The sequence below is a fragment of the Bos indicus genome, chromosome 5 (genome assembly GCF_029378745.1).
Source record: "Bos indicus isolate NIAB-ARS_2022 breed Sahiwal x Tharparkar chromosome 5, NIAB-ARS_B.indTharparkar_mat_pri_1.0, whole genome shotgun sequence".
Lineage (NCBI taxonomy): Eukaryota > Metazoa > Chordata > Mammalia > Artiodactyla > Bovidae > Bos > Bos indicus.
The window spans coordinates 47,652,405-47,677,590 of record NC_091764.1 but is presented as its reverse complement, the minus strand read 5'-3'; the positions used below and the strand labels follow the sequence as shown (position 1 = coordinate 47,677,590).

The 25,186-nt window shown below is 41.8% G+C and overlaps 1 protein-coding gene and 1 non-coding gene across 2 annotated transcripts in view; both read left to right on the top strand.

The window, feature by feature from the left end:
* IRAK3 (interleukin 1 receptor associated kinase 3) overlaps positions 1–24,426 on the top strand; it is a 66,523-nt gene extending 42,097 nt beyond the window's left edge. Inside the window, exons 9-12 of the mRNA XM_070789356.1 lie at positions 13,202–13,400; positions 14,719–14,781; positions 14,876–15,040; positions 17,446–24,426. Coding sequence (XP_070645457.1) covers positions 13,202–13,400; positions 14,719–14,781; positions 14,876–15,040; positions 17,446–17,961 — 943 coding nt within the window. The 3' untranslated portion in view covers positions 17,962–24,426. The remainder of the gene's footprint in view (positions 1–13,201; positions 13,401–14,718; positions 14,782–14,875; positions 15,041–17,445) is intronic.
* Positions 2,025–2,097, top strand: TRNAK-CUU (transfer RNA lysine (anticodon CUU)). The gene has a single exon. It is a non-coding gene; the product is annotated as a tRNA-Lys (tRNA).
* Positions 24,427–25,186: the final 760 nt, after the last annotated feature.

The window sequence follows — 25,186 nt, the reverse complement described above, 5'->3', positions numbered from 1 at the left end:
CCATGAATTGCAGCATGCCATGCCTCCCTGTCCATCACGAACTCCCGGAGTTCACACAAACTCATGTGCATTGAGTCGGTGATGCCATCCAGCCATCTCATCCTCTGTCGTCCCCTCTTCCTCCTGCCCCCAATCCCTCCCAGCATCAGAGTCTTTTCCAATGAGTCAACTCTTTGCATAAGGTGGCCAAAATACTGGAGTTTCAGCTTTAGCATCAGTCCTTCCAAAGAACATCCAGGACTGATCTCCTTTAGAATGAACTGGTTGGATCTCCTTGCAGTCCAAGGGACTCTCAAGAATCTTCTCCAACACCACAGTTGAGAAGCATCAATTCTTCGGTGCTCAGCTTTCTTCATAGTCCAACTCTCACATCCATACATGACCACTGGAAAAACCATAGCCTTGACTAGACGGACCTTTGTTGGCAAAGTAATGTCTCTGCTTTTCAATATGCTGTCTAGGTTGGTCCTAACTTTCCTTCCAAGGAGTAAGCGTCTTTTAATTTCATGGCTGCAATCACCATCTGCAGTGATTTTGGAGCCCAAAAAAAATAAAGTCTGACACTGTTTCTACTGTTTCCCATCTATTTGCCATGAAGTGATGGGACAAGATGCCATGATCTTCGTTTTCTGAATGTTGAGCTTTAAGCCAACTTTTTCACTCTCCTCTTTCGCTTTCATCAAGAGGCTTTTTAATTCCTCTTCACTTTCTGCCGTAAGGGTGGTGTCATCTGCATATCTGAGGTTATTGATATTTCTCCCGGCAATCTTGATTCCAGCTTGTGCTTCTTCCAGCCCACCGTTTCTCATGATGTACTCTGCATAGAAGTTAAATAAGCAGGGTGACAGTATACAGCCTTGACGAACTCCTTTTCCTATTTGGAACCAGTCTGTTGTTCCATGTCCAGTTCTAACTGTTGCTTCCTGACCTGCATATAGGTTTCTCTTACTGGGTAGATAAATAAATAAGTGGAATTTCTTCTTTTGTTTTAATTTCTTCATTTGGTGCTTGATGGGAGAAGGGGATAGGGAAGTCCACCGATCAGAGCCCAAGGGAACATTAGGGTGAAGGACCCAGATTCGAGCTCTGCCTGAGTCACAGGGCTTCCCCAGGGACACTGGGCCGGAAGATGTGCATGCACTCTTCCAGCATCCCTCTAAGCACATCCGTCTAAGCACAGGCTGTGACCCCGACTGCTGCTTTCTCAGGATTGGCTAGTGTCTTTACGCAATTCCCAGGAAATAGGTGCAGTGGTAGAGATGTGCATGCAGGGGAATTTTTTAAGTGCTCTCAGGAATAATAAAAGTAAGAGAAGAAGACAGAATTGGAGAGTTGGAGATGCTGAGCTGGGGTATTATATTTCTAGAAGAGGCCAGGAAGATCCCCTGGAGGAGGGCATGGCATCCGACTTCAGTATTTTTGCCTGGGAAATCCCCTGGATAGAGGAGCCTGGCGGGCTACAGTCCATGGGGTTGCAAAAGTCAGACACGACTGAGTGACTAAACCACCACCACCACCAGAGGCCTTGGCCGATGCCGTGGGGACTGCTGAATCTGGGGTGGCCCTTCAAAGCTGTCCCTAGATGAGGCAAGGCACAGATTTTTGCACCCCTGTACCCTACCAGCCATGAGTGGGGCTGTACAGGGGATGAGGCAACTCCCTTCTGCCACTGGTGGTTCCCAGGTGGGGGCTTAGCTGGGAGCCATCAGCAGCCACCCCTCCCTCACAGCAAGTGTGTGCCTTCCTGGATCCTCAGGGAGGGTTGGGCCCATGGCCCTGCAGCCACTACAGTTCGGAAGAGCTGGCTGGATGATGTTTTGCAAAACATCTCTAAATGATTTTCTTTTGCATGTACTTTCCTCCCACTTCTTCCCATCCTTTCCTCTTTGTTCAGTATCCACCATTGTTTAAATCAGACAGATCTGTTTTAAGAAGCCGACTTTTCACATAAAAATGTGATTCTGACCCAGTTGCTTGCCTCTTTTAAGCCTCAGCTTGCTTCCTCTGCAAATGCTAATGAAAGAGCCTGGCTGACTCAGTTGGTAGAGCATGAGACTCTTAATCTCAGGGTTGTGGGTTCGAGCCCCACATTGGATGATCTCTTTTCTTGGGCTTCCCTGCTAGCTCAGTGGTAAAGATTCCTCCAATGCAAGAGACTTAAGAGATCCAGGTTTGATCCCTGAGTTGGGACGATCCCCTGGAGGTGGGTATGGCAACTCACTCCAGTGTTCTTGCCAGGAGAATTCCACGGACAGAGGAGCCTGGTGGGCTACAGTCCAGAGGGTCGCAAAGAGTCGAACATGACTGAGCACAGCAGCTTCCAACTCTTAAGGTTAAATGGCATAAAGTATACATGATACTTAGCAAAGAGGATGTACTCACTAAATGCTGGCTGGCTCCTGTTAACAGTAGCAGGAAGTGGTAGGAGAAGCAGAGGCTGAGACGCGTCGGCCAGCTAGCTTTTTTACTTATCACTCGTTTACTTATTGTCTGAGTCCATTTGGACTGCTCTGACAGAAATGCTGTAAACTGAGCGGCTTGTAAGCGTTACCTGTTTATTTCTCACAGCTCCAGAGGCTGGGAAGTCCAAGACCATGGTATTGGCCAGTTCTCTCTCCCAGGCAAGCTCCCTTTCTGGTTCACAGGTGGCTATCTTTTCTCTGGTGGAAGGTGTGAGGACTCTGGAGTCTCTTTTATGAGAGCACTAATCCCATCCATTAGGATCCTTATGACCTAATTAACTTCCAAAGGCCCAACATCCTAACCCTATCACAATGGGGGTTAGGATTTCAATATATGAATTTAGGGGGACACAAGCTGAAATCAAGATTGCTGGGAGAAATATCAACAACCTCAGATATGCAGATGATACCACTCCAATGGCAGAAAGCAAAGAGGAATTAAAGAGCCTCTTGATGAGGGTGAAAGAGGAGGGTGAAAAAGCTGGCTTAAAACTCAACATTTAGAAAACTAAGATCATGGCATCCAGTCCCATCACTTCACAGCAAATAGATGAGGAAACAATGGAAACAGTGAGAGACTTTATTTTCTTGGGGCCCAAAATCACTGCAGATGGTGGCTGTAGTCATGAAATTAAAAGATGCTTACTTCTTGGAAGGAAAGCTATGACAAACCTAGACAGTGTAATGAAAAGCAAAGATATCACTTTGCTGACGAAAGTCCATACAGTCAAAGCTATGGTCTTTCCAGTGGTCATGTATAGATGTGAGAGTTTGACCTTAAAGAAGGCTGAGCACCGAAGAATTGATGCTTTTGAACTGTGGTGTTGGAGAAAACTCTTGAGAGTCCCTTGGACTACAAGGAGATCCAACTAGTCAATCCTAAAGGACATTGACCCTGAATATTCATTGGAAGGACTGATGCTGAAGCTGATGCGTCAGCACTTTGACCACCTGATGCAAAGAGCCGACTCAGAAAAGACTCTGATGCTGGGGAAGATTGAAGGCAAAAGAAGAGGGCAACAGAGGATGAAATGGTTGGATGGCATCACCGATTCAGTGGACACAAACTTGGGCAAACTCCAGTTGATGGTGAGGGACAGGGAGGCCTGGCATTCTGCAGTTCATGGGGCTGCAAAGAGTTGGACATGACTTGACGACTGAACAACAACAAGCATTCAGCCCATAGCACTTACCTCTATCATCAATTTATTGTGTTTGAAAAGTGGACCCACAAACTAGCTCTATTTTAGTAAAAATCATTTCTGTATTAGCATATGTTTATTGAACATTTTGAAAATCACTTTTCTTTTAGTTCACAAATATTTATGGAACATCTGCCATGTACAAAGCATTGACTTGCACCACAGTGGGGGAAAACATTGGTAATCATAGTCTTGAATTGAAAGCTTCAACTTGGTGATCAGATAAGATAATAAAAACACAGAGAATATAATACATGGTATGACACTAAATATTCCCAATGTGTGTTTGGTCTGAGAAGGCTAATGCTAATTAGATAGTTCTAAGCCAACTGTTTGAGGAGATGGGTTATGACAGTGGGTTGGTTGAAAGAAGCGACAAGAATATTCCTGGTGGAAGGCAGTAATTTGTTCAGGGAAATGGAGTGAAGAATTGCAGGGTGTATAATGAAAGCAAGAAGGGTTGGTTGGACAAGAGAGGAAGAGATTGGAGAATAAGGAAAGAAGAGTGGATAAAAATAAGGCAGTGATGGGATGAGGATTGGATAATACTTTGAATACTTAATAGGTGGACGACCTGGGTTTGATAAGCTAAGCTCTTACAATGGACTCTGAGGCTTCTTCTCTCTGGGGTCTAAATGGGAACAGAAAATTTCTGAAGTTTCTTAGGTGGTATCACAGTTTAAAAGGAGGCTATTTCTTCCAGAACAGTATCTCAAGTATTTGTCTAGACGTACCAAGCTATGTGCGTGCGTGTGTGTGTGTGCGCACGCACGCTCAGTCATTTCAGTCATGTCTGACTCTTTATGACCCCATGGGCAGTAACCCACCCAACTCTTCTGTCCATGGGATTTTTCCCTGCAAGAATACTGGAATGAGTTGCCATGCCCTCCTCCAGGGCTTCTTCCCCACCCAGAGACCAAACCCATATCTCCTCCATTGCTGGCAGATACTTTACCACTGAACCACCAGGGAAGCCGTGCCAAGCTATAATATCACTTAAATAACACTGTTAGACAGAGTGCCTACCAGGTAATGTAGATATGAGTACCAAAAGAGATCTGATCAGAGAAAGAGCGAATTTCATGGATGGAGCAGGATTTGAACTGAAAGTGCAGCTAGCAGTGTATTTTATTTTATTTTTTTGTTGGTAAAGGAGCTGCTGCTGATTGTCTCCTTTCTGGGTTTTCCAAAGGGGTCGAGGACTCAAATGTAACCATCTTTAGATCACACCCACCCAGGCATGTGTCAGGGTGTGGGGTGCGAAGGCTGTGGGCACTGATGTGAGAACGGTGGTTTCACAAGGGCTCATCAGAGTGTCCCTCTCTGCTCCAGGGCCAGTCAGCCCCCTCCACAGCCTCTGAACTCTTGGCCTTTCTGCCGAGCCTGCCAGGGAAGATGTTAATGAGTGCCAACTATAACAGTTGACTTTCCCTCTTTTCTTTGGTGATGTACACACCTGTTCTTTAGAAACTGGAATGAGACCAACTCATTTCATTCAGGGCACTGAACATCTGTCAGATGGTAATGCATTCAGTTCCCAGCAGCCTTGGCCAAACGTGAATTGGCTGAGCTGGATGACCCTCCTGAATCTCTTAAATGAATCCTTCACTTGGCTCTAACCTCGAGCCTCCCTGATTTTCAGTCCCTCTGTGTATAGCCATGTGCTTTCAGGAAGGTCTGAAATCCCTGCCTTTCTGACTTCATCATATTCATTTTCTCACTCTTTGCAAGGAAAGGCAGCTTCTAGGACAGATGTCATTTTATTGTACAGCCTGATAACTGGCTCAGAAAAGGACATCTCGAACTGTGTTAAACAGTGACCTTTTCTGTGGGTAAGTCGGGGCTCTGTTTTTGTTGAAGTGAGACATGAAAAATACTGTTACCTTTGTTTTCTTTTCTGTATTTGGGCCTCAGACCAATGAGTCACAGAAGAGTTACCATACATTACTTGACATTTTAAGCATTGCTTTTAATTGTATAAAGTAACATACAGTATACATAAAGTGACAGTAAGTGAAAAAAGACACATTGAAATAGTAAACAATATACAGTTATAACTTTGTAAAATTACAAATTCAGGAATGAAAAGATTAAAAGTGAAACAGACCAAAATATAAATAAAACTTTCATTAGATGGAGAGACCGTGGCTTTTCATTTAATGGCTTAGTTTTTTTTTTTTTTACTTCTGCTAAGTCACTTCAGTCGTGTCCGACTCTGTGTGATCCCATACATGGTAGCCCACCAGGCTCCCCCGTCCCTGGGATTCTCTAGGCAAGAACACTGGAGTAGGTTGCCATTTCCTTCTCCAATGCATGAAAGTCAAAAGTGAAAGTGAAGTCGCTCAGTCGTGTCTGACTCTTAGCGACCCCATGGACTGCAGCCCACCAGGCTCCTCCGTCCATGGGATTTTCCAGGCAAGAGTACTGGAGTGGGGTGCCATTTTTACTTCTACTTGATGTTAAATTCTTATTTAAGGATTATATCTTCTTTTATAATAAAAATGAAATTTATTAGGGAAAAAAATAACATCAGATCTTTCTATCTCGAACTGGGGAATGAGAAATTTCAAGGAGTCTTTAGTTAGTGGATAATACCCCAAAGTTTCATTTTAGTCACTCGATCTACAGAGAAGCTTGATAATCTCATACCTTGGTAGTTTTAAAAATAGTTTGAAAAACGAAGATTGTAAGGAAGATCATCCTTCAGCAGCCTGGTGCCCAAAGTGTGAGCAGCACATTTTGTCTGAGCAAAATGAAATGCCGTCATGGGGGATGACCTGGGAAGAGCACCAGAAATCCGTGTTCCCGCCCAGGTCCTGCCTCCCTCTCTTAGACCACGGTTTCCTCACTTGTGCAGCAGAGCCAGCCGAGATCATCTCAAGTTGGACCTCTTCTTGATTTCAAATTCTGTACAGCTACACCTGCTTGTTTTTGTCCCATGCTCTAAGGCTCACATATCTAGGGGTTATGGCAGGAGAAGGACATGACCCCATGTTTTTTTAAATCTTGACCAAGCCTTACTTACCCAGGCCAACTTGGAGCGAGGATGAGCTCAGACAGGTTTCAGGAGGCACCTTCTGACAGCTGCTCATCCTGGAGCAGGTCAGGCAAAGTCCTGACACGCCCATTCTCCAGAAACACCCCCAGTCCTGCCCCTGCCCTGCCCCTGTCCTGCTCCTGTCCTGCCCCTGCCCTGCCCCCATCCTGCCCCCTCTCCAGCAGCCACCCCAGTGACTTCATTGCTGCTCCAGTCTCTTGTCACTGGTTGAGGGTGTGGCCTTCGGGTTCTCCCAGATCTGAGTACAAAGGCCAGCGTTACCACTTTCCAGCAGTGTGATCTTGGGTAAATCACTCAGTTCCTTGGGGCACAGTCTCCTTATCTGGAACTGGAACCTCTGCTCTTCTTCCCAGGGCTGTGAGAATGAAATGAGCTCATTTCTGTGAAGCACAGCCCAGGAGTTGGCAGTAAATATTGTTCCTCTCACCTGATGGGGACTCAGGTATCTCATCTGACCTGTCCTTGGACCCTGGCACAGCACCTTGTTAGAGCTCTATTTGGGTGCAGCTCTGATTGTTAGAACTTCCTCTGTATTGAGCTAAAATCTGTCTTCCAATGACTCACCCATTTGCCATTGTTTTGGCACTAGAATTACCTACCTACAACTCAAGGGAAGAAGAGAAAATTCACTTCATTTCTGCCTTATAATCAACAGTTTCTTAATCTTTTATGAATAGCTGAATAAAAAGATGTTTCTTTCGGTTAACTACAAGCTGAAAGTGCACTGAACAGAGATGTAGGAGTGCTAGGCTTTAGCATAAGCTATTTTGCATAGAATGAGTGATTTCAACCAGCTGGGCCTCATTTGCCTCATCTGAAAAAAAAAGCAATTGTGCTTATAGAAGCGATGACAAATCAGTTTCGTCTCACATTCCATCTTGGATTGGTTGGTAATGAGTTCCCATGGGCAGAGTTGAAAGGGAATCTGGGGTGGGTACTCTCTGAAGTCAATTAGTGATGTCTGCCAAGAATGTGGGAGGATGTCTTGGCAGCGTTTGGGTCACATATTTGCCATATGCCGAGTGGTCCAAGGGTACGTATGGTTTCAGATTCTTTTCATTTACAAACTGATTATATCATCAGATGTTTATTTAGTATCTTCTATAGATTCAGCATTATGCTTATGCAAACAGAAGCTGGCCTCTCTGGGAGTGCCACGTGAAAGAGTACAGGCTGTACAGTAGGAACTTGGGAGAAAAGAGGGCCACTGGAATTCAGATTAGTGAAAACTTTCTGGAGGGAATTAATCAAGCTGCATAGAGGAATTGGATAACAGTAAGTGGGAGGGGAGTACTTTCCAGGTAAGGGGAACACAAAGAAAGCCCCCAGTATAGCAGTAACCACAGTCTATCTGGGGCTTCCAAGGAGGTGCTAGAGGTCAAGAACCTGCCTGCCAGTGCAGGAGACCCTGGTTCGATTCCTGGGTTGGGAAGTTCCCCTGGAGAAGGGATAGCCTACCCACCCTAGTATTCTTGGGCTTCCCTGCTGGTGACTCAGACGTAAAGAATCTGTCAGCAATGCAGGAGACCTGGGTTCGATTCCTGGGTTGGGAATATCCCCTGGAGAAGGGCATGGCAACCCACTCAAGTATTCTTGCCTGGAGAATCCCCATGGACAGGAGGCTGGGGGACTACAGTCCACAGGGTCGCACAGAGTCAGACATGACTGAAGCAACTTAGCAAGCACACACACATCCTGACCGCATTGATGAGTGTTAGTAGATTCCTTGTGACTGATAGGCTGCAGAGACGTATTAGGGAACTCAGTGAAAGCCAGTGGACTGAGTTTACATATCATTGGTGTTATCATTGGTTTGACAGAGAAGAAAGCTGAGATTTACAGAGGTTAGTAACCTGCCTTGGTCACATGCCGATAGATGGAGGAGAGGAGATGGGGTTCCATGCTTGTGTGGGTCGAACAGCATGCTCATATTAGGTCACTAAGCCGAGACTCCTGGGAGCATGTTGGTTTCAACAGCAGAGACAGGGAAATGGGGCAGAAGAGGAGAACGTAATTAGTATGTGCAAATTTGGAAACGTGGACGTTGGGCTTCTAGTGAGAACTGCTGCAGGCAGCAGACTTTGCGGGGGGTGGGGAGGTAGGGCCTGGTGGTCTGCATTTGGAATCTTCACCTTGTGCAACCAGAGAGTGAATAGCCTTCGAAGGAATACGCTATCAGGGACACAGCCGCAGAACACCCAAGGAGGAAGCCAAGCCCACATTTCAAAGCTATTTTCAAGAAGTCTGCTGGTTTAGTTAGCCCAAAAATGTCTTAGTAATTCGAACTCTTCAAAGAGCGTGTTATAAAAACAAAATTCATTTCCAGATGGTGGAATTTGAGGAGGAAAAGGATTTAAAGAAAAGAATCTTGAAGAGTTGAAGTCTTTATTCTTGGCAAAAGACGCTCACATTTTTATTGGGGGAAACAAAGATGTTTTTGAATTACGGGATCACATAAAAGCATCTGAAAGCAGTAAACCTTCTTATTTCCATCGTATCCCTCAGCGAGCTTAATTGTTTTCACATTTATGAACGATTCTAAATTGAAATGCGTTTTATCCCTGGCATTTTTCATCCCAGACATTCATTCTTGTTCATGTTGCCAAAGCGAGGAGATAATCTCGGGGAACATTTCTAATGTTTCCTACAAGATCATTTTGTCTTATGCTATGGCCTTGGGTCTCCTGCCAAGTGAAACAAATTCTCTTACTAGGGAGGTGGTCTCAGAAAAAAAGGAAGGAAGTGGCCATTTGCTTAAAAATGAATTTTTTTTTTAAATGGAAATTGATCAGAGATGTATGGGCGTAGTAAGTGCATGGGGAATTTCCTTTGTGAGGGACCAGAAAGACTGAGTGGTTGGGAAGGGGCTGGGGTACCGCAGAGGGACTCCTTCCTGTGAACATGTCACCCTTGCTGGAGGACCCAAGCTACTGCCTTCACTCCCAAGACCTGATGTGTGTGGTGAGGCTGCTGGGCTCCAGCTCAGTGTTTAGCAGGGATAGAAAGCCTGCAGGGAATGCAAATGTTTATTTGACTGGTGGTTTAATTAACCATCAGTCTCCTCCCTCTCCATTTTCCCCTACCCTGCAAGAAAACTACTTTTGTTTTTAAAAAACATTTTAGATACAGCAATTCTTTTCCTTAGATTTTTTTCTATTTTCCTTCTAGTGCCTGCCTTCTTCTAAAAATCCATATATGTTCATTTTTTCCTAAGGGATGCCAAAACAAATGTTACGTAAATTAAAGTTCCCCCTAGTAATTTTATTTACCGCTACTGTCTCTAAGCTCTAGTGTATACTTATATACATGGATACATACATGCCTGCATACACACATACCAAACAATATGTATATGTTTATCCCCATGGTCTTAAAATATCTGAGAATATTAGTTTAGTCAGGTTCTTCCAACACTTCTCTAGAACTATTTTGAAATACAGATGATACATTGAAACTGATTAACCCAAGGATGTTCAGAGCTCCAGGTTTATCCTGCAGCCCCTTTGTTACATCAAATTGGTGTCCTTAAACTTCTAGAGTTACCCGGCCAGGTCCAGGGGGGTTTTCAGGTAAAGAGACAAGTATAGGATGGACAGTGGGCAGCCTATATCCTCAGAACAAATTTCAAGGCTCTCCCTGTGCATCAGACACTCTGCTTAGGTTTTCTCATTTAACCCTCACAACAACCCTGTGAGGTCTGCATTATCAGATCTTTTTACCTACAAGAAAATCAAGGCTTAGGGAAGTTGCGCTAGTTTGATCAGAGATGAAATTTCACATTGAAAGGTTTACCCCTTCTTGACTAAGCCTTTACTCAAGAGAGCCTAGGACTCATTAGGTACCAATAAAACAAAAACAAGCCATAATACTAAGTGCTGTCTAGGTCAATAAGAAAGATCGAGAAGGCTGTTTATGCCAAAAGGGAGTAAGGGTTTCAGTTTTGTATCATTTATGCTGGATATACTGCATACTGATGTTGGCGGTGGGAGGATGTGTATGCTTTTTCCCAGTAATCTGCAGGTTCATACAGAAACTGTGTCTTGTTACATCTGGTGAGGGAAGGTAAGATATCTGGTGAGGGGTGTCTTAGTGCTTCAAACAGCAGTGACACAGACAGCAAGCCATCCTATTGCCTCAGGCTGTCATTTAGAACCCAGTGGGGTGCTCTTTATCTCTGAACCCAATTAAGTGAAGTCTGGACTTTTCTGGAGTATTGCAAAGTACTCAGGGACTGGGCTACTAAGCACTAATAACTCTTCCTAAAATTAAAAATATATATCTTTATAAACCAATCATGCGCTTACATGTCAAACATAAAATTTGCACTTAGATTCAGATCCTGCATTATAATCTAGGTGTATCATCTTGCTTTATATTTAAGGCCCAAGAACTTCAACTTTAAATTAGGAGACAAATGTAAGCAAAGAAAGCAATTCTCATAACTTTGGAAGGGCTTAGGTACCCAAAAAGAATTGTTCTAGAGACCCCTAGCTACATAGAGATGAACTAACATCCCCAGATTCAGAATACAAACTCACCACTTTGTGTGAGACTTTTCCCATCACCTTACTGAACCATGACTAGTCCTTCTGCCAGAAGAGTTGTCTAGAGAGCTGATGGTCTCTCTGCTACAGAAAGTAGCTTGTGGGAAAGACTAGAAGAAATAGGTTGTAGAAACACTAAATCGAAGGTGTGGGCCATTGGGTGTTTCTTACCTATTCCCTGGTGGCTCAGATGGTAAAGAATCCACCAGCAATGCCAGAGATCTGGGTTTGATTCCTGGGTTGGGAAGATCGCCTGGAGGAGGGCATGACAACCCATTTCAGTATTCTTGCCTGGAGAATCCCCAGGGACAGAGGAGCCTGGCAGGCTACAGTCCATGGGGTTGCAAAGAGTTGGACATGACTGCGTGCTGTGATTCATGGGGTTGCAAAGAGTCGGACACGACTGAGCGACTGAACTGAACTGAACTGAGTGACTAAGCATAGCTTGCGCAGCACCTGTTTGTTGCAGTATATTGTTACATGATTTTAGTTACTTTATGTTGTCTTTATTTTGTTAGTCTGTTTTTACTCCCATAGAAAGAATGTATTCAGTTGACCTGCAAGGTAGCTGAAGGCACTTTATGTCTGAATATTCTATCTGAGGTTGAAGCAGGAGAAAGAGTTTGAGTAGAATTGATTGTTGAAGGGCCTTTTGGAATTCCCACTTTCCTAAAACAGAACATCCTTCTTCCTCAGCTGCCATTAACCTTTATTTAGAACAGAGTAACTGAACTTAAAATTTATGTTATACACTAAAGTCTGCTGGTAAACAACTTTCTTTTCACCAAATACCATTATTCAAAGTGTGAATGCAGTGCCCTGGAACAATTTCGCATTCTTATTGATGGCCTTTCACTGACCCAAAGTCATCTGTGGGTTTTATTGTGTAACATGCTGTGGTTACTCAGCTCCCCTCTGCCTAACTCTTAACAGAAGTATGAGTCACCAGCTGCTGCAAACTTCCCCAGTTTTTCTGAGGATCAAATAAATGGATTAGATTATGAGTGTTGTTGCTGCTTCTTTCCCCTTTTGTACTTGGAAAAGACCTGTTCTTTAGGGATTCTAAGTGTTTCACAAATTCAGCTTTTTGCATTCTCTTTTAAGTTATGGTTTAAGTTTAGGTTCTTTAAAGCTGGGTTGGAAGAAGAAGGGAGGATGAGATGCTTGACATTGAAAATCTGGCACTCAGATCTTTGCATTCCTCCTCTTATTGCTGAAATAAAGTGGGGGGCAGTGGTAGGGCAGGGGTGCAGAAGAGAACCAGACTCTCAGAGTGGCAGAAGCTGGAGGGATAGAAGCTTGGGTCCTGATAATGCGGGTTAATGAACCTCTCTGCCCACCTCACCTCCTGGCACATGTGGCAGACTCCTGCATTAGGTACCCAATGATCAGGGCATCTCCAGAAGCCCCAGCTTTGATCTGAATAAGTGAAGTGTACATCTGGGGAAGAAGTCATTAAGAACTACATGTCTGTCCTAATCTAGAGCTAGAGCAAAGGCAGGATCTGGCTCTAATGTATTGGCTGAGTGGTTCTAAGGCAAGCATTCCACAGCACAGCCCTGTGCATATCAGATACTTAATTACTATCTGATTAAAACTCATTTAATGTTCTTATTACATGTAAGTAGAACACAAGGAAAGCTGCTTTGGTTAACTTTAGTTTCTCCTATTGACAAAGCATCAACTTCATCCACCAACTCCATATATAGGCCTGTAAATTTGAAATGCCTGCTGTTCCTATGTCAGGTTTTTGTTTTAGGTTTTATATAATGCTTGGATTTATACTTTGAGAAAATCTCCTCTAAAAAGTTCATGGAAAGTAATGTATGACTTTATTTGGAATTGACCAAATATGAAAGCGAGCTTGTCCTGTTGTTTTCCACCGGAATACCATTATGATGTTTTTGTCTTGTTTGCCCATGATCACAATTCCAGTGCAAACATACTTCTGGATGATCAGTTTCAACCCAAACTAACTGATTTTGCCATGGCACACTTCCGACCTCACCTAGAACCTCAAAGCTCTGCCATAAGCATGACCAGCAGCAGCAGTAAGCATGTGTGGTACATGCCAGAAGAGTATATCAGACAAGGCAAACTTTCCATTAAAACAGACATCTACAGCTTTGGAATTGTAAGTACCAACTACCAGTTAATGAAGGAGAAGAGTTTATCACCAAGAATGCTCTAAATTCTAAGAACTGTTTTAAAGACTTTAACTTTTAGACCTATTGATTTCCTGTTACTCATTGTCTTATATCAATACATTAATTTTATGTAATCAAACAGTAAAACATAAAGTGATTAATTAGAATGAACTATACTCAGTATTGAGGTTAACTGAAAAAAGACACATGTACCCAGTGTTCAACAGCACTATTTACAGTAGCTAGGACATGTAAGCAACCTAGGTGTCCGTTGACAAATGAATGGCTAAAGATGTGGTATGTATGGAATGTTAGTGTAAGGGAATATTACTCAGCAATAAAGAAGAATATATTTGAGTCAGTTCTAATGAGGTGGATGAACCTAGAGCCTATTATACAGAGTGAAGTAAGTCAGAAAGAGAAAAACAAACATATATTAATGCATATATATGAAATCTAGAAAGATGGTTCTGATGAACCTATTTGCAGGGCAGCGAAGGTGACACATAGAGAACAGACTTTTGGACACAGTAGGGGAAGGAAGGATGATATGATTTAAGAGAATAACATTGAAACGTACACATTACCATATGTAAAATAGGTGTGTGTGTGTGTGTGTGTGTGTGTGTTAGTCACTCAGTCATGTCCAACTCTTTATGACCACATGGACTGTAGCCTGCCAGGCTCCTCTGTCCATAGAATTCTCCAGGCAAGAATACTGGAGTGGGTTGCCATTCCCTTCTTCAGGATGCAAAATAGCCAGTGGGAATTTGCTGTATGACTCAGGGAACACAAATCCGATGCTCTGTGACAACCTATAGGGGTGGGATGGGATGGGAGGTAGGAGGGGGGTTCAAGAGGGAGAGGACTTATGTGTATGACTTATGTGTATGGCTGATACACATACTTATGTGTATAACTTATGTACTTATGGCTGATTCATATTGATATATGGCAGAAACCAACACAATATTGTAGTTATGCCTCAATTAAAATTTTTTCAAAAGAGCCACAACTAACTATGAGTATGGCTCAGATGGTAAAGCATCTGCCTACAATGTGGGAGACCTGGGTTCAATCCTTGGGTCGGGAAGATCTGGAGAAGGAGATGGCAACCCACTCCAGTATTCTTGCCTGGAAAATCCCATGGATGGAGGAGCCTATAGGCTACAGCCCATGGGGTCGCAAAGAGTTGGACACGACTGAGTAATTTCACTTTCACTTTTAAAAATATTTATAATAATATAATAATTATTGTGTATATTATTAATATTATGTAGCTAACTTTCTATATATTCCTTGTAGGTAATAATGGAAGTTCTGACAGGTTGTAAAGTGGTGTTAGATGAGCCAAAGCATATCCAGCTGGTAAGAGTTGTCTCCACCTCTGCCCCTATCTCTTGGTCACTTTTCTGATCGTTTCTGAGTTCTAAATGATGAGCTTGTCTTCTTTTCTTCCTAGCGGGATCTTCTTATAGAATTGATGGAGAAAAGAGGCCTCGATTCATGTATCTCCTTTCTAGATAAGAAAGTACCTCCCTGTCCACAGAATTTTTCTGCCAAGCTGTTCTCTTTGGCAGGCCGGTGTGCTGCAACACGGGCGAAATTAAGACCATCGATGGATGAAGTGCGTATACATGTGATTTTGTTAAAAACAGTCTGTTGAACCATGGAAAATCTAAACTGGATAAATTGTGTATCTAAGTGAATATCAGTGTGACAAATGCAGTCCCCAACAGTCTTCTCACCTAACAGATAGCTTTTCTAAATCAGAAAGTTTGGTACTCTGAAAAAGGGCATCATTGGATAGAACCAGGGCAACCAAAAAAAAATTGATGAAAAGACATAAGTGAATAATTTGGAGAGAATATTTTATTCAACATTCCTTAAGAGATCTGGCCCAATAAAATGGGAATTCCCTGGTGGTTCAATGGTTAGGATTCAGGCACATTCACTGCCAGGGCCTGGGTTCAGTCCCTGGTTGGGGAACTAAGATCCTACATGCCACATGGTGTGGCCAAATTTTTTTTAAAATGCAGCATGTATTTCTCTTGCTGATTTTTAAGCTTATTCATCTGCCCATAAATTTAATCATCTAGGTATTTGTTTATAATAAACAAATATTTATTTAGTACCTGCTTTTGTGTGCCAGACTTTGGACTAGATGCTGGTGCTGCAACAGTGATCAGGATACTGAATTGCTGCTCTCAGCTCACAGTCCAAACGGAGAGTCAGACGGATAAACATGGAATTTCGATGCAAGAAGATAAGCATCATGATAGATGAGAACACAGGCCAGTATGGGAGCATAGAGTCAGAATATGTCCCAGCAAAGAAGTTTCTTGATGGAGGTGATAACTGAGCTATAATCTGAAGAATAGGTTGGATTTAGGTGGCCTTAGGATGGAGGGATATTCCAGGCAGAGAGACTGTATGCCTGCAAAGGCTCAGAGGTGCAGTGGATTCCCTGGCACCAAGACTGCAGATAATCCTGCATCATGGAAGTACGAGGACAGAGAGGGAAATGCTGGACTGTTTTAAAATAATAGGAGGTTCCAGGTGATCGAGGGGCATGAATTCCATTCTAGGAATTTGGATTCCATCCTGAATCTGTTGTCAGCCATGGAAAAGTTTTTAAACAAGGAGTTGACATAATCAGAATATGAAGACCATTGGCCTGGGAATCAGGAGAGCTGTGTTCTAGACCTGACACTGCCAGTGAGAGCTATGTAACTAGCAGTTTTGAGCTCTGAATACATAGTGGAGAGAACATGAAATTGGGAGCCAGGAGACATGGGGTTAAGCCGCAGGTCTGCTCCTTCTGGCTTATGATAGTGATTTCCTTTTCTGAAAGGGACTCAACCTTATCATCTATAAAGTGAGGCTAATAATGTTTGTGCAGATTAAATGAGGTCATATGTGGGAAAACACTTTGTAAATTATAAAGCTCTTTGTATGTATTTTTAAAATTACATGTATATGTGAAGGTATGTTATTTTATATCAGGTTAATGGTTCTCAATTTAGCTGCATATCCAAATCAACTGGGAAGCTTTAAAAATACAGATTCCTGGGCTCCTATCTCCATATTTTTTTGAATGAGCATCTTTAGGTCAGTCTAAGGGATCTGTAAGAGAGACTTTTTAAGGTATTTTAAGAGAGCTTCCCTAGGTAGTTCTAGTATTTGAGAACTATGGATTGGGTTCACTATTCCCTGACCCCTTCCAATCTTTCACATACTAAGGTTGAAATAAAAAATAATCAGAGATTTGTCCAAGGTCACAAAGTAGTTAGTGGCAAATCTTGGCCTAAAGTCAGTTCTCTTCTTTTTAAAAAAAATTTTTATTTATTTACTTGTTTATCATTTTTGGCTGCACTGGGTCTTCATTTCTGCCCTTGGGCTTTCTCTAGTTTCAGCAAGCAGGGGCTACTCTCTAGTCGCGGTGCTCAGGTTTCTCACTGTGGTGGCTTCTCTTGTTGCAGAGCATAGGCTCTAGAGTGTGCAGGCTTCAATAGTTGTGGTACACAGGCTTAGTTGCCCCGCAGCATGTTATGTCTTCTTGGACCAGGGATCAAACCCGTTTCCCCCTCATTGGCCGGCAGACTCCTAACCACTGGACCAGCAAGACACTCCAGATCTCTTGATGTTGAATTCAGTTCAGTGGCTTTTCTACTTTGCTTTAAGTCACTTAATTTAGTTATTAACATGAAGAATTTTAGCTAATCTTTAATTCCTTCTCATTTCAAATTCTATAAAGACAATGTGTTAGTTGCTAAGTTGTGTCCGACTCTTTGCAACCCCATGGACTGTAGACCCTATCTATGCGATTCTCCAGGCAAGAATACTGGAGTGGGTTGCCATTCCCTTCTCCAGGGGATCTTCCCAACTTAGGGATAAAATCCAGGTCTCCCACATTAGTTAAACTTATTTCATGAAAAAAGAGAATATTCCTTAATAGGTAGACAGAAAAAAAGGTTAAAGGAGAGGTTATTGAGACTTCATTCAGTGTGTGTTTGTTTCTTGGTTATTCAGGTCCTAAATATTCTTGAAAGTACTCAAGCCAGCTTGTATTTTGCGGAAGATCCTCCCACATCCCTCAAGTCCTTCAGGAGTCCTTCTCCTCTGTTCTTCGATAATGTTCCGAGCATTCCAGTGGAAGATGACGAAAACCAGAATAATCCATCGCCGCCTCATGATCAAAGTTTGAGAAAAGATAGAATGACTCAGAAGACTCCCTTTGAATGCAGCCAGTCTGAGGTCACATTCCTGGGCTTTGACAAAAAGACGGGTAGTAGGGGGAATGAGGACTCTTCCAGTAGGTCCGGGTCTCCTTGTGAGGAAAGCTGGTCTCCAAAGTGTGCAACTCCATCCCTGGACTTGAGGGCCCCCAGTGTGCATACGGACACTTCTGCAGAAGCTCCAGGCCATTCCTATAGGAGCAGGCCAGTGGAGACTAGCTGTTCCTCCATATTTTCATGGAATGAATGCAAACTGTACAAAAAGGCATCGGTTTCTGATGAGGATAAAGAAGAAAGCAAGAATTGCTGAGGCACTGAGTAAGGTCTCATCTGGGGAAGCCACTGTCTTCATCAGTAGTGCTGGAGGATAAGGGATGATACATTTGGCTGATGCCCATCAACAGTGTGACCAATCCCATTCCATTCCTTCCCTTCCAACTTGTAGAACAGAGTGGCTTAAAAGTTTGTTTTAGTAGGATCATTGCCTCATGATCCAGCCTGGGCTAAATTAAAACCATTCAGAATTGTTTAAGATTGTGGACTCTGACTTCAGACAGAGCAGTCAAAACCTACTAGAAAGGATCTGGATTACAGTGTCTTCTCTGTCACATCCATGTGAGTCCTTAGAGCCTCCAATCTGCTTCCAAGTATGTTCAGTTCAGTTGGGTTCCATTGTTTTGGTTTAGCCTGCCTGCAGAGGTTGCAGGAAATGTCTGATTTGTAAATGTTAATAGAAATCTTTTTAAAGAATTGCCTTTTTGCTTATTTCGATTGACTCTTAGTATGTTTCTTTTATCCCTGTCAAGTCTGCATATGTGAAAATGAGCCAGTTTCACCCTTGGTCATTACATGCCCAAGATCTGTATTTCTGTATTTAAATCTTAGATTATTTCATATAATATAGTTGTTATATGACTAGTATTATAATTTTTTACATACTTAGAGACTATTATATCCTGAGTAGATGATGAAATTTTAATCAAATAATTCTTGTTCCTAAGAAACTGGCTGGTCATAAAGGCCTCGGTCAGCTTTTTGTTTGATTCCAACTCTATGCCTTTACTCCTAGTGTTTACCAGATCTCTCCCTTTTGAAATTCTAGCCAGTCTTTCAGGGCCCACCATAATTGCCTCCTCCAGGAAGCTTTCCTAATCTTTCCAGCCAATATTACTTACTTTATCAGCATTTCCATAGCAATTTCTCTTTTTTTTTTCCCATTTGTAAAGTTTTTTTTATTGAAGTATTGTTGATTTACAGTGTTAGCTTCTGATGTACAGCAAAATGATTCAGTTATACGTGTGTATATGTATACATATACCTGTATATATATACACATATTCTTTTTTATATTCTTTCCCATTGTGGTTTACTACAAGATACCGAATATGGTTCCCTGTGCCATACAGTAGGTGCTTGTGTGCTAAGTTGCTTCAGTCCTGTCTGACTCTTTGCGACCCCATGGACCACAGCCTGCCATGGTCCTCCGTCCATGGGATTCTCCAGGCAAGAATACTGGAGTGGGTTGTCATGCCCTCCTCCAGGGCTATATAGTAGGACCTTATTGTTTATGTTTTATATATCATGGTTTGTATCTACTAATCCCAAACTCCTAAACCTCCTTTCCTGTTTAATAAGTTTGTTTTCTGTGTCTGCGAGTCTGTTTATATCTTGTAAATAAGTTTATTTGTATCATCTGTAACAGTTTCTTTGCATTTCTCGTTTATACCTGTCACTTTCTGAATCATATCCAAGTTACCTATGATATCTTTTATCTCTTACTAGATGATAAACTCCCTGTATTAGTTTCCTACTGCTATCACAACAGTAGGTTAGTGGGTTAAAGCAACATAAATTAATTATTATACAGCTCTGGAGGTCAGAAGTCCTTGGCATTCCTTCTGGAGGATCTAGGGGAGAGTTCGTTCCTTTGCCTTTTCTAGCTTCAAAATGCTATTTGCATTCTTTGGTTCATGCCTTCTTCTTCCATCCTCAAAGCCAGTATCTGTCACATCTTTAAATCTAGATCTCTCTTTCTGTCTCTCTGAGCTCTTCTTCATCACCTCTTCCTCTTCCTTTGGCTCTCCAAAAGATCCTTGTGATGGCATTGGGCCCACTCAGGTAATCCAGGAAAATCTCTGTATCTTAAGATCCTTTGTTTAATCACAGCCACAGTGTCCCATTTCTCCTATAAAGTCGTGTATTCAGGATTAGGACATGGACATCTTTGGGACCATTACTCTGTTTATCATACTCCCTGACTGTGTAGGGTCCATCTCTTCTAGGCCTAGCATGTTATCCTATACAGAGCAGGTGTTTCCTTATAAGTTAAATTGAGTGACATTATCTCTGTGAACCCACATAATAAAAAAGTCAGCTATAGTAAACATTCCTGAGTAAGTTAACCAAGTAGGGATAATGACTGTCTTTATGATGATAGACAGAAACACTCATGAAAACCATTTCCAGAGGATTTACAGAATCTCCCTCTCCAGGATGTTTACTATATAAGGGCAGACCTCTAGTTTTCTCTGTATCAAAGGAATAGGCCCATTTTTTGGTAAGTTTTTATTTTATTCTTTTGGTGAATCTGTACAGTTGAGTTAATGATCGTCAGATTGGAGTCCAGATTCAAGAGCAATTATTCAAAGAAGGAAATCATCAGAAATCAGGGTCAGGTTAACAGACCAAGGTCTAAAACATGGAGCTATGGTTCTGAGAAAAAGGATCTTACGGCAGGAAGTGAGATTCAAAACACAGTAAGCTGTAGCCTGATTGACAAGTCAAATAAAAGCCCCAGGCAAGCAGCTGGGAGAGGCCATCTCCGAGGGCTGGTCTGACACATTCTGACTGCCCATTGCTGTCTTCCCCATCTGAGCATGAAGCATGTTCACAATGCTCCCAAACTGCCCCTATGTTGAGACTGTCGGGGGAAGGGGTTGCACTAGACTTCATTGATCTTGCTTCTTGTGATGACCTGGCCTAGTTTGAAAACTCTTTTGATTATACCCAACTCTTGATTCCTTGTTAATCACAGGAAGCTGTGAAAGTCTTTGACATTTGGCTTTATAAATAGCTAGCCATTCTGAGGTCGATTTAGCTTGTTTCATGTAGGCTGAATGTATTTTGGCTGAATCGGGCAAATAAGCTTGGAATCGGATGAAGTTGCCACTAATAATTCAAATGAGGTAATCAAGATAATAAAGAACTGACTCTTTGTTAAACTGCTTTTCACTTTGAATCTGAATCTCGCAGTACCTTCAAAGGGAAATCATTAGGAAGTTCTCATTGACACCAGGCCCACACCATTATTCAGCACATGTGTAATCTGTTGGTATGATGTTGATTGGAATTTGCTTAATTGACTTGAAGCAGCGTTTGTCAAACTTTAGCATGCAACAAAATGACATGGAAGGCTTGTTAAAAACACAGATTGCTAGCTCCCAAACTATTGCATAGGAGTTTGCTTAGCATTGAGTAGAAGGTCTAGAAATACTATTCATCAATGAGTTTTTTTTAACTAGATCACCTTGCTTGGGTGTGACTATTTTGGACATCTTAAAAACCAAGTCAGATTAACTGGCAATAACCTAATTAACGATATGGTAAGCAGATACTACTGTGGTTAGAAATAACCAGAATTTACTATTGAGTGACCCAGTACTCCTTACCAGATTTGCCTTCTAGTGGGTTTGTTGATAAGTGTTAACTGATAGGAATTAAATCTCCCATCCTGCTATAGGCAGTAAGAGGATACTTTAGTGGCCTCATGATATAAAGACTAAGACACATGAAGAAACCAAGAGGCCCCAAGTGTTTCCTATGATCAGTAAAGATAAATTAGTAAAGAATTTCATTCACCTTCATCTTTGTAATGTACCGTGGGCTATCCTCCAGGTAGATCCTATTTACTTGATAGATTTTTGTCCCATTTTATAGCCCCCAAAACATGAAGAAAGTGTTTTGTTGTTTTGGAAGTCAGCTATGGGATTTCTAGCATAGTCAATTTTATTGGCTTCTGGAGAATTGTAATGATCTGTGACCCACTGCGTCATTGTGGAGTTTCATGGGATGATAGAACAGCTTGTGTAAAACAGCTTTTATGACCTGAGATAGAGTGAGTCTAGGAAGTGAAAGTTACATGAGAAGCATTTGTGAGGCATCTGCCAGAATCAAGGTACTATGTTAGCTACTAGAGTACCAGGTAAGAAGCAAACATTTTATTAAGGATGAAAAGGCATCTGCCCAAGTTAACTGTTCTATTACAACATCTGTTATTTGAGCCACAAACTTTTGGAACCGAAAGTAAGGGCTGAAAGAGTAAGGAGGAGGCAAAGATTACTAGGACTGATGCCATCTTCAGCAGGCTTCCAGTAAGGAATCTGAAGCGTCTACACATGCCTCACCACACCATCACCCCACACTGGAACTGCCTGTTGACTTCTCTCTCCTCATAAAACTGAAACTTCCCTGGGGGTAGAGGCTATATCCTGCTCTTTTTGGTATCCTTAATGGCTAGCACAGTACCTGACACATAATATGGCCCACCAAGTGAATGACTGAATCGGATAATCCTTCAAACCTCTTCAGAATCATTGGTATCTAGTATCTCAACACTGTCATTTAGTTTGCTCCCAAGTCTGTCTTTCTAATATCTAGACTGTCATCAATCATTTGTTTAAATAGTTCCACTTCATCATTCTTGGTTGAAAGTCTAATTTCAAATATTAATATCTGAGGCATTGTTGAAAAGAATTAAAAATTGTGTACACGGCTTATAAATTTGCCTCATGGTGAAAAACATTCCCAAATCATGTGTAGGCAATGATAAGCCAACATTTTGAATTTTGACAGAGAAGCTGATGTTTCTTGTATTTTGCGTCCATCTTTATGTCCCAAGTTATTTAGGTATATTAATGGTCCACTGGATTGCAAGTATTTTCTTGGGAAGCACTTTTATTCTGAAGATGCCTCCCAAACCTTCATTGCTCACCAAACTTTCACTTAAGAACCTTCTTATTGATGTCATCTGCCTTACTGCAATTTTTTATGGTCATCTCTATAAATATAATCATTTGAACATCTCCATTGTTTTTCAGTGACTCCTTAATTTTGAAATTTTCTTACAGACTAATGTAAATTGGGATGGAATATAAGAAGGTAGGAAGAGTGTACTTGAAGGAGGGTCAGACTCAGTTAATATTTGGGTGTTCGAGCTGCAGTCACACATCATCTAAACTACTGATCTGTGTTCTGTTACCATAAGATCAAGGGAAATGAGGTTCAAAGAAGTTGACTCTCATCCTAAGTAACACTGATGATGGACTGGGGATACAAAGTGAAAATTATTTAAGCCCAGGACATATCTGCTCTGAAGAGGAATAACTTATATTCAGTTCAGTTCAGTTCAGTTCAGTTGTTCAGTCATGTCCGACTCTGCGACCCCGTGAATTGCAGCACACCAGGCCTCCCTGTCCGTCACCAACTCCCGGAGTTCACTCAAACTCATGTCCACCGAGTCGGTGATGCCATCCAGCCATCTCATCCTCTGTCGTCCCCTTCTCCTCCTGCCCGCAATCCCTCCCAGCATCAAAGTCTTTTCCAATGAGTCAACTCTTCGCATGAGGTGGCCAAAGTACTGGAGTTTCAGCTTCAGCGTCAGTCCTTCCAAAGAACACCCAAGGCTGATCTCCTTCAGAATGGACTGATTGGATCTCCTTGCAGTCCAAGGGACTCTCAAGAGTCTTCTCCAACACCACAGTTCAAAAGCATCAATTCTTCTGAGCTCAGCTTTCTTCACAGCCCAACTCTCACATCCATACATGACCACTGGAAAAACCATGGCCTTGACCAGACGGACCTTTGTTGGCAAAGTAATGTCTCTGCTTTTCAATATGCTATCTAGGTTGGTCATAACTTTTCTTCCAAGGAGTAAGCGTCTTTTTAATTTCATGCAGAGAAATGCAAATCAAAACTACAATGATATACCACCTCATACCAGTCAGAATGACTATCATCAAAAAATCCACAGACAACAAATGCTGGAGAGGGTATGGAGGAAAAGGAACCCTCCTACACTGTTCATGCAAGTGGAAATTGGTACAGCTTGCCCACTCCAGTGTTCTTGCCTGGAGAATCCCATGGACAGAGGAGCCTGGTGGGCCACAGTCCACAGGGTCACAAAGAGTCGGACACGATGGAGCGACTACACACACTTCTAGAAGGCAGTATGTATCAAAACTTTAAATGGTTCTGTTTACCCATTGCTTTTACCCAGAAATTTGTTTAGGAATTCATCGTAATGAATAAAAACTTCACAAGTGTGTACACATGAGGGCAAATAGGTACTTTTTAATGTTTATGATATTAAAATACTGGAAACAGCGTACATATCCTTCAATAGAAGACAGGTTAAATAAATTATAGCACAAGTCTATAATTGAGTTATACACATCTGCCTAATTTAAAATTGTTTAGATCTATGTTTACTGCTATGGAAAATTTGTCCTTGAAATGTTAGTGAATGAAAAAGCAGACCACAGAATAGCGTGTTTAATATGAGCCCATTTATAATACTGGATATTTTTAAATAATATATGTTTCATAGAGAAATCTTTGCTAAAAAGTTAGTAATGGTTTCTTTCTGGGCTGTGGTATTTGGGTGATCATTACTTTTGTTAGACTTTTATGTATTTGAAATTTTTATAATGAGCATGTATCACTTTTATTATCAGAAAATAATAAAGCTATTTTTATTTTGGAGAAAATATTCTCTACATTTCTACCTTGGTCTGATTCTTTGCTCAGCTGTGTCCTTGATAGCACCTGGCAACTTGTAATCTTGCTTTTATTCCAATGCCCTTTATTTTTTTTGTCTTCCAACCTCCATGAAATGGACACTTCCATACAGATTTGTCTGGTATCCTTGGAGTAACAAGTTTTTAGAGGCAAAAGGCAGCCCAAGAAGCAAAAACCAGATGAGCAGAAGTACAGAAGAATGGAGAAGAGATCACAGTACACAACTGAGAATATCTGTAATCAAATTTTAGTTGATTTTGGTAAAATCTTTAAAAGTTACTTTTAACATCTATGCTTACTTCAAGAAACAACCTACAGTTAAAGATCTTTGGGGAGGTAAATTTTTCACCCTAAGGTATCCATATCCTAGTCTGGTGCCCCACTATCCATGCTGAACTTAGTAGACTCTAATTGTAGTTACCAACTGAAAATAAAACTTGCAAGTGTGCAGAGAAAGAATGACTGAACACAGAGCTTTGCTCCAGCAGGTAGACATGGAGGTTATGAAACAAGTCTAATGGGATCCACAGTAATGTGTTCATCATAAAGGGAGAAAGCAAAATATACTCCAGGGTAAAATACCAACTCTAATGATTTCTGTTTGGGATAGTTGTGGACATAAGGAAGTTACAGAGTATAGGAATATGATAAAAACACTTCCTTAGTAAATCTAGCTATAAGATAAATGAGTGTTGACTTCTTAAGAGCATAACACAGCCACAAATTTTGGTCTTTTATAC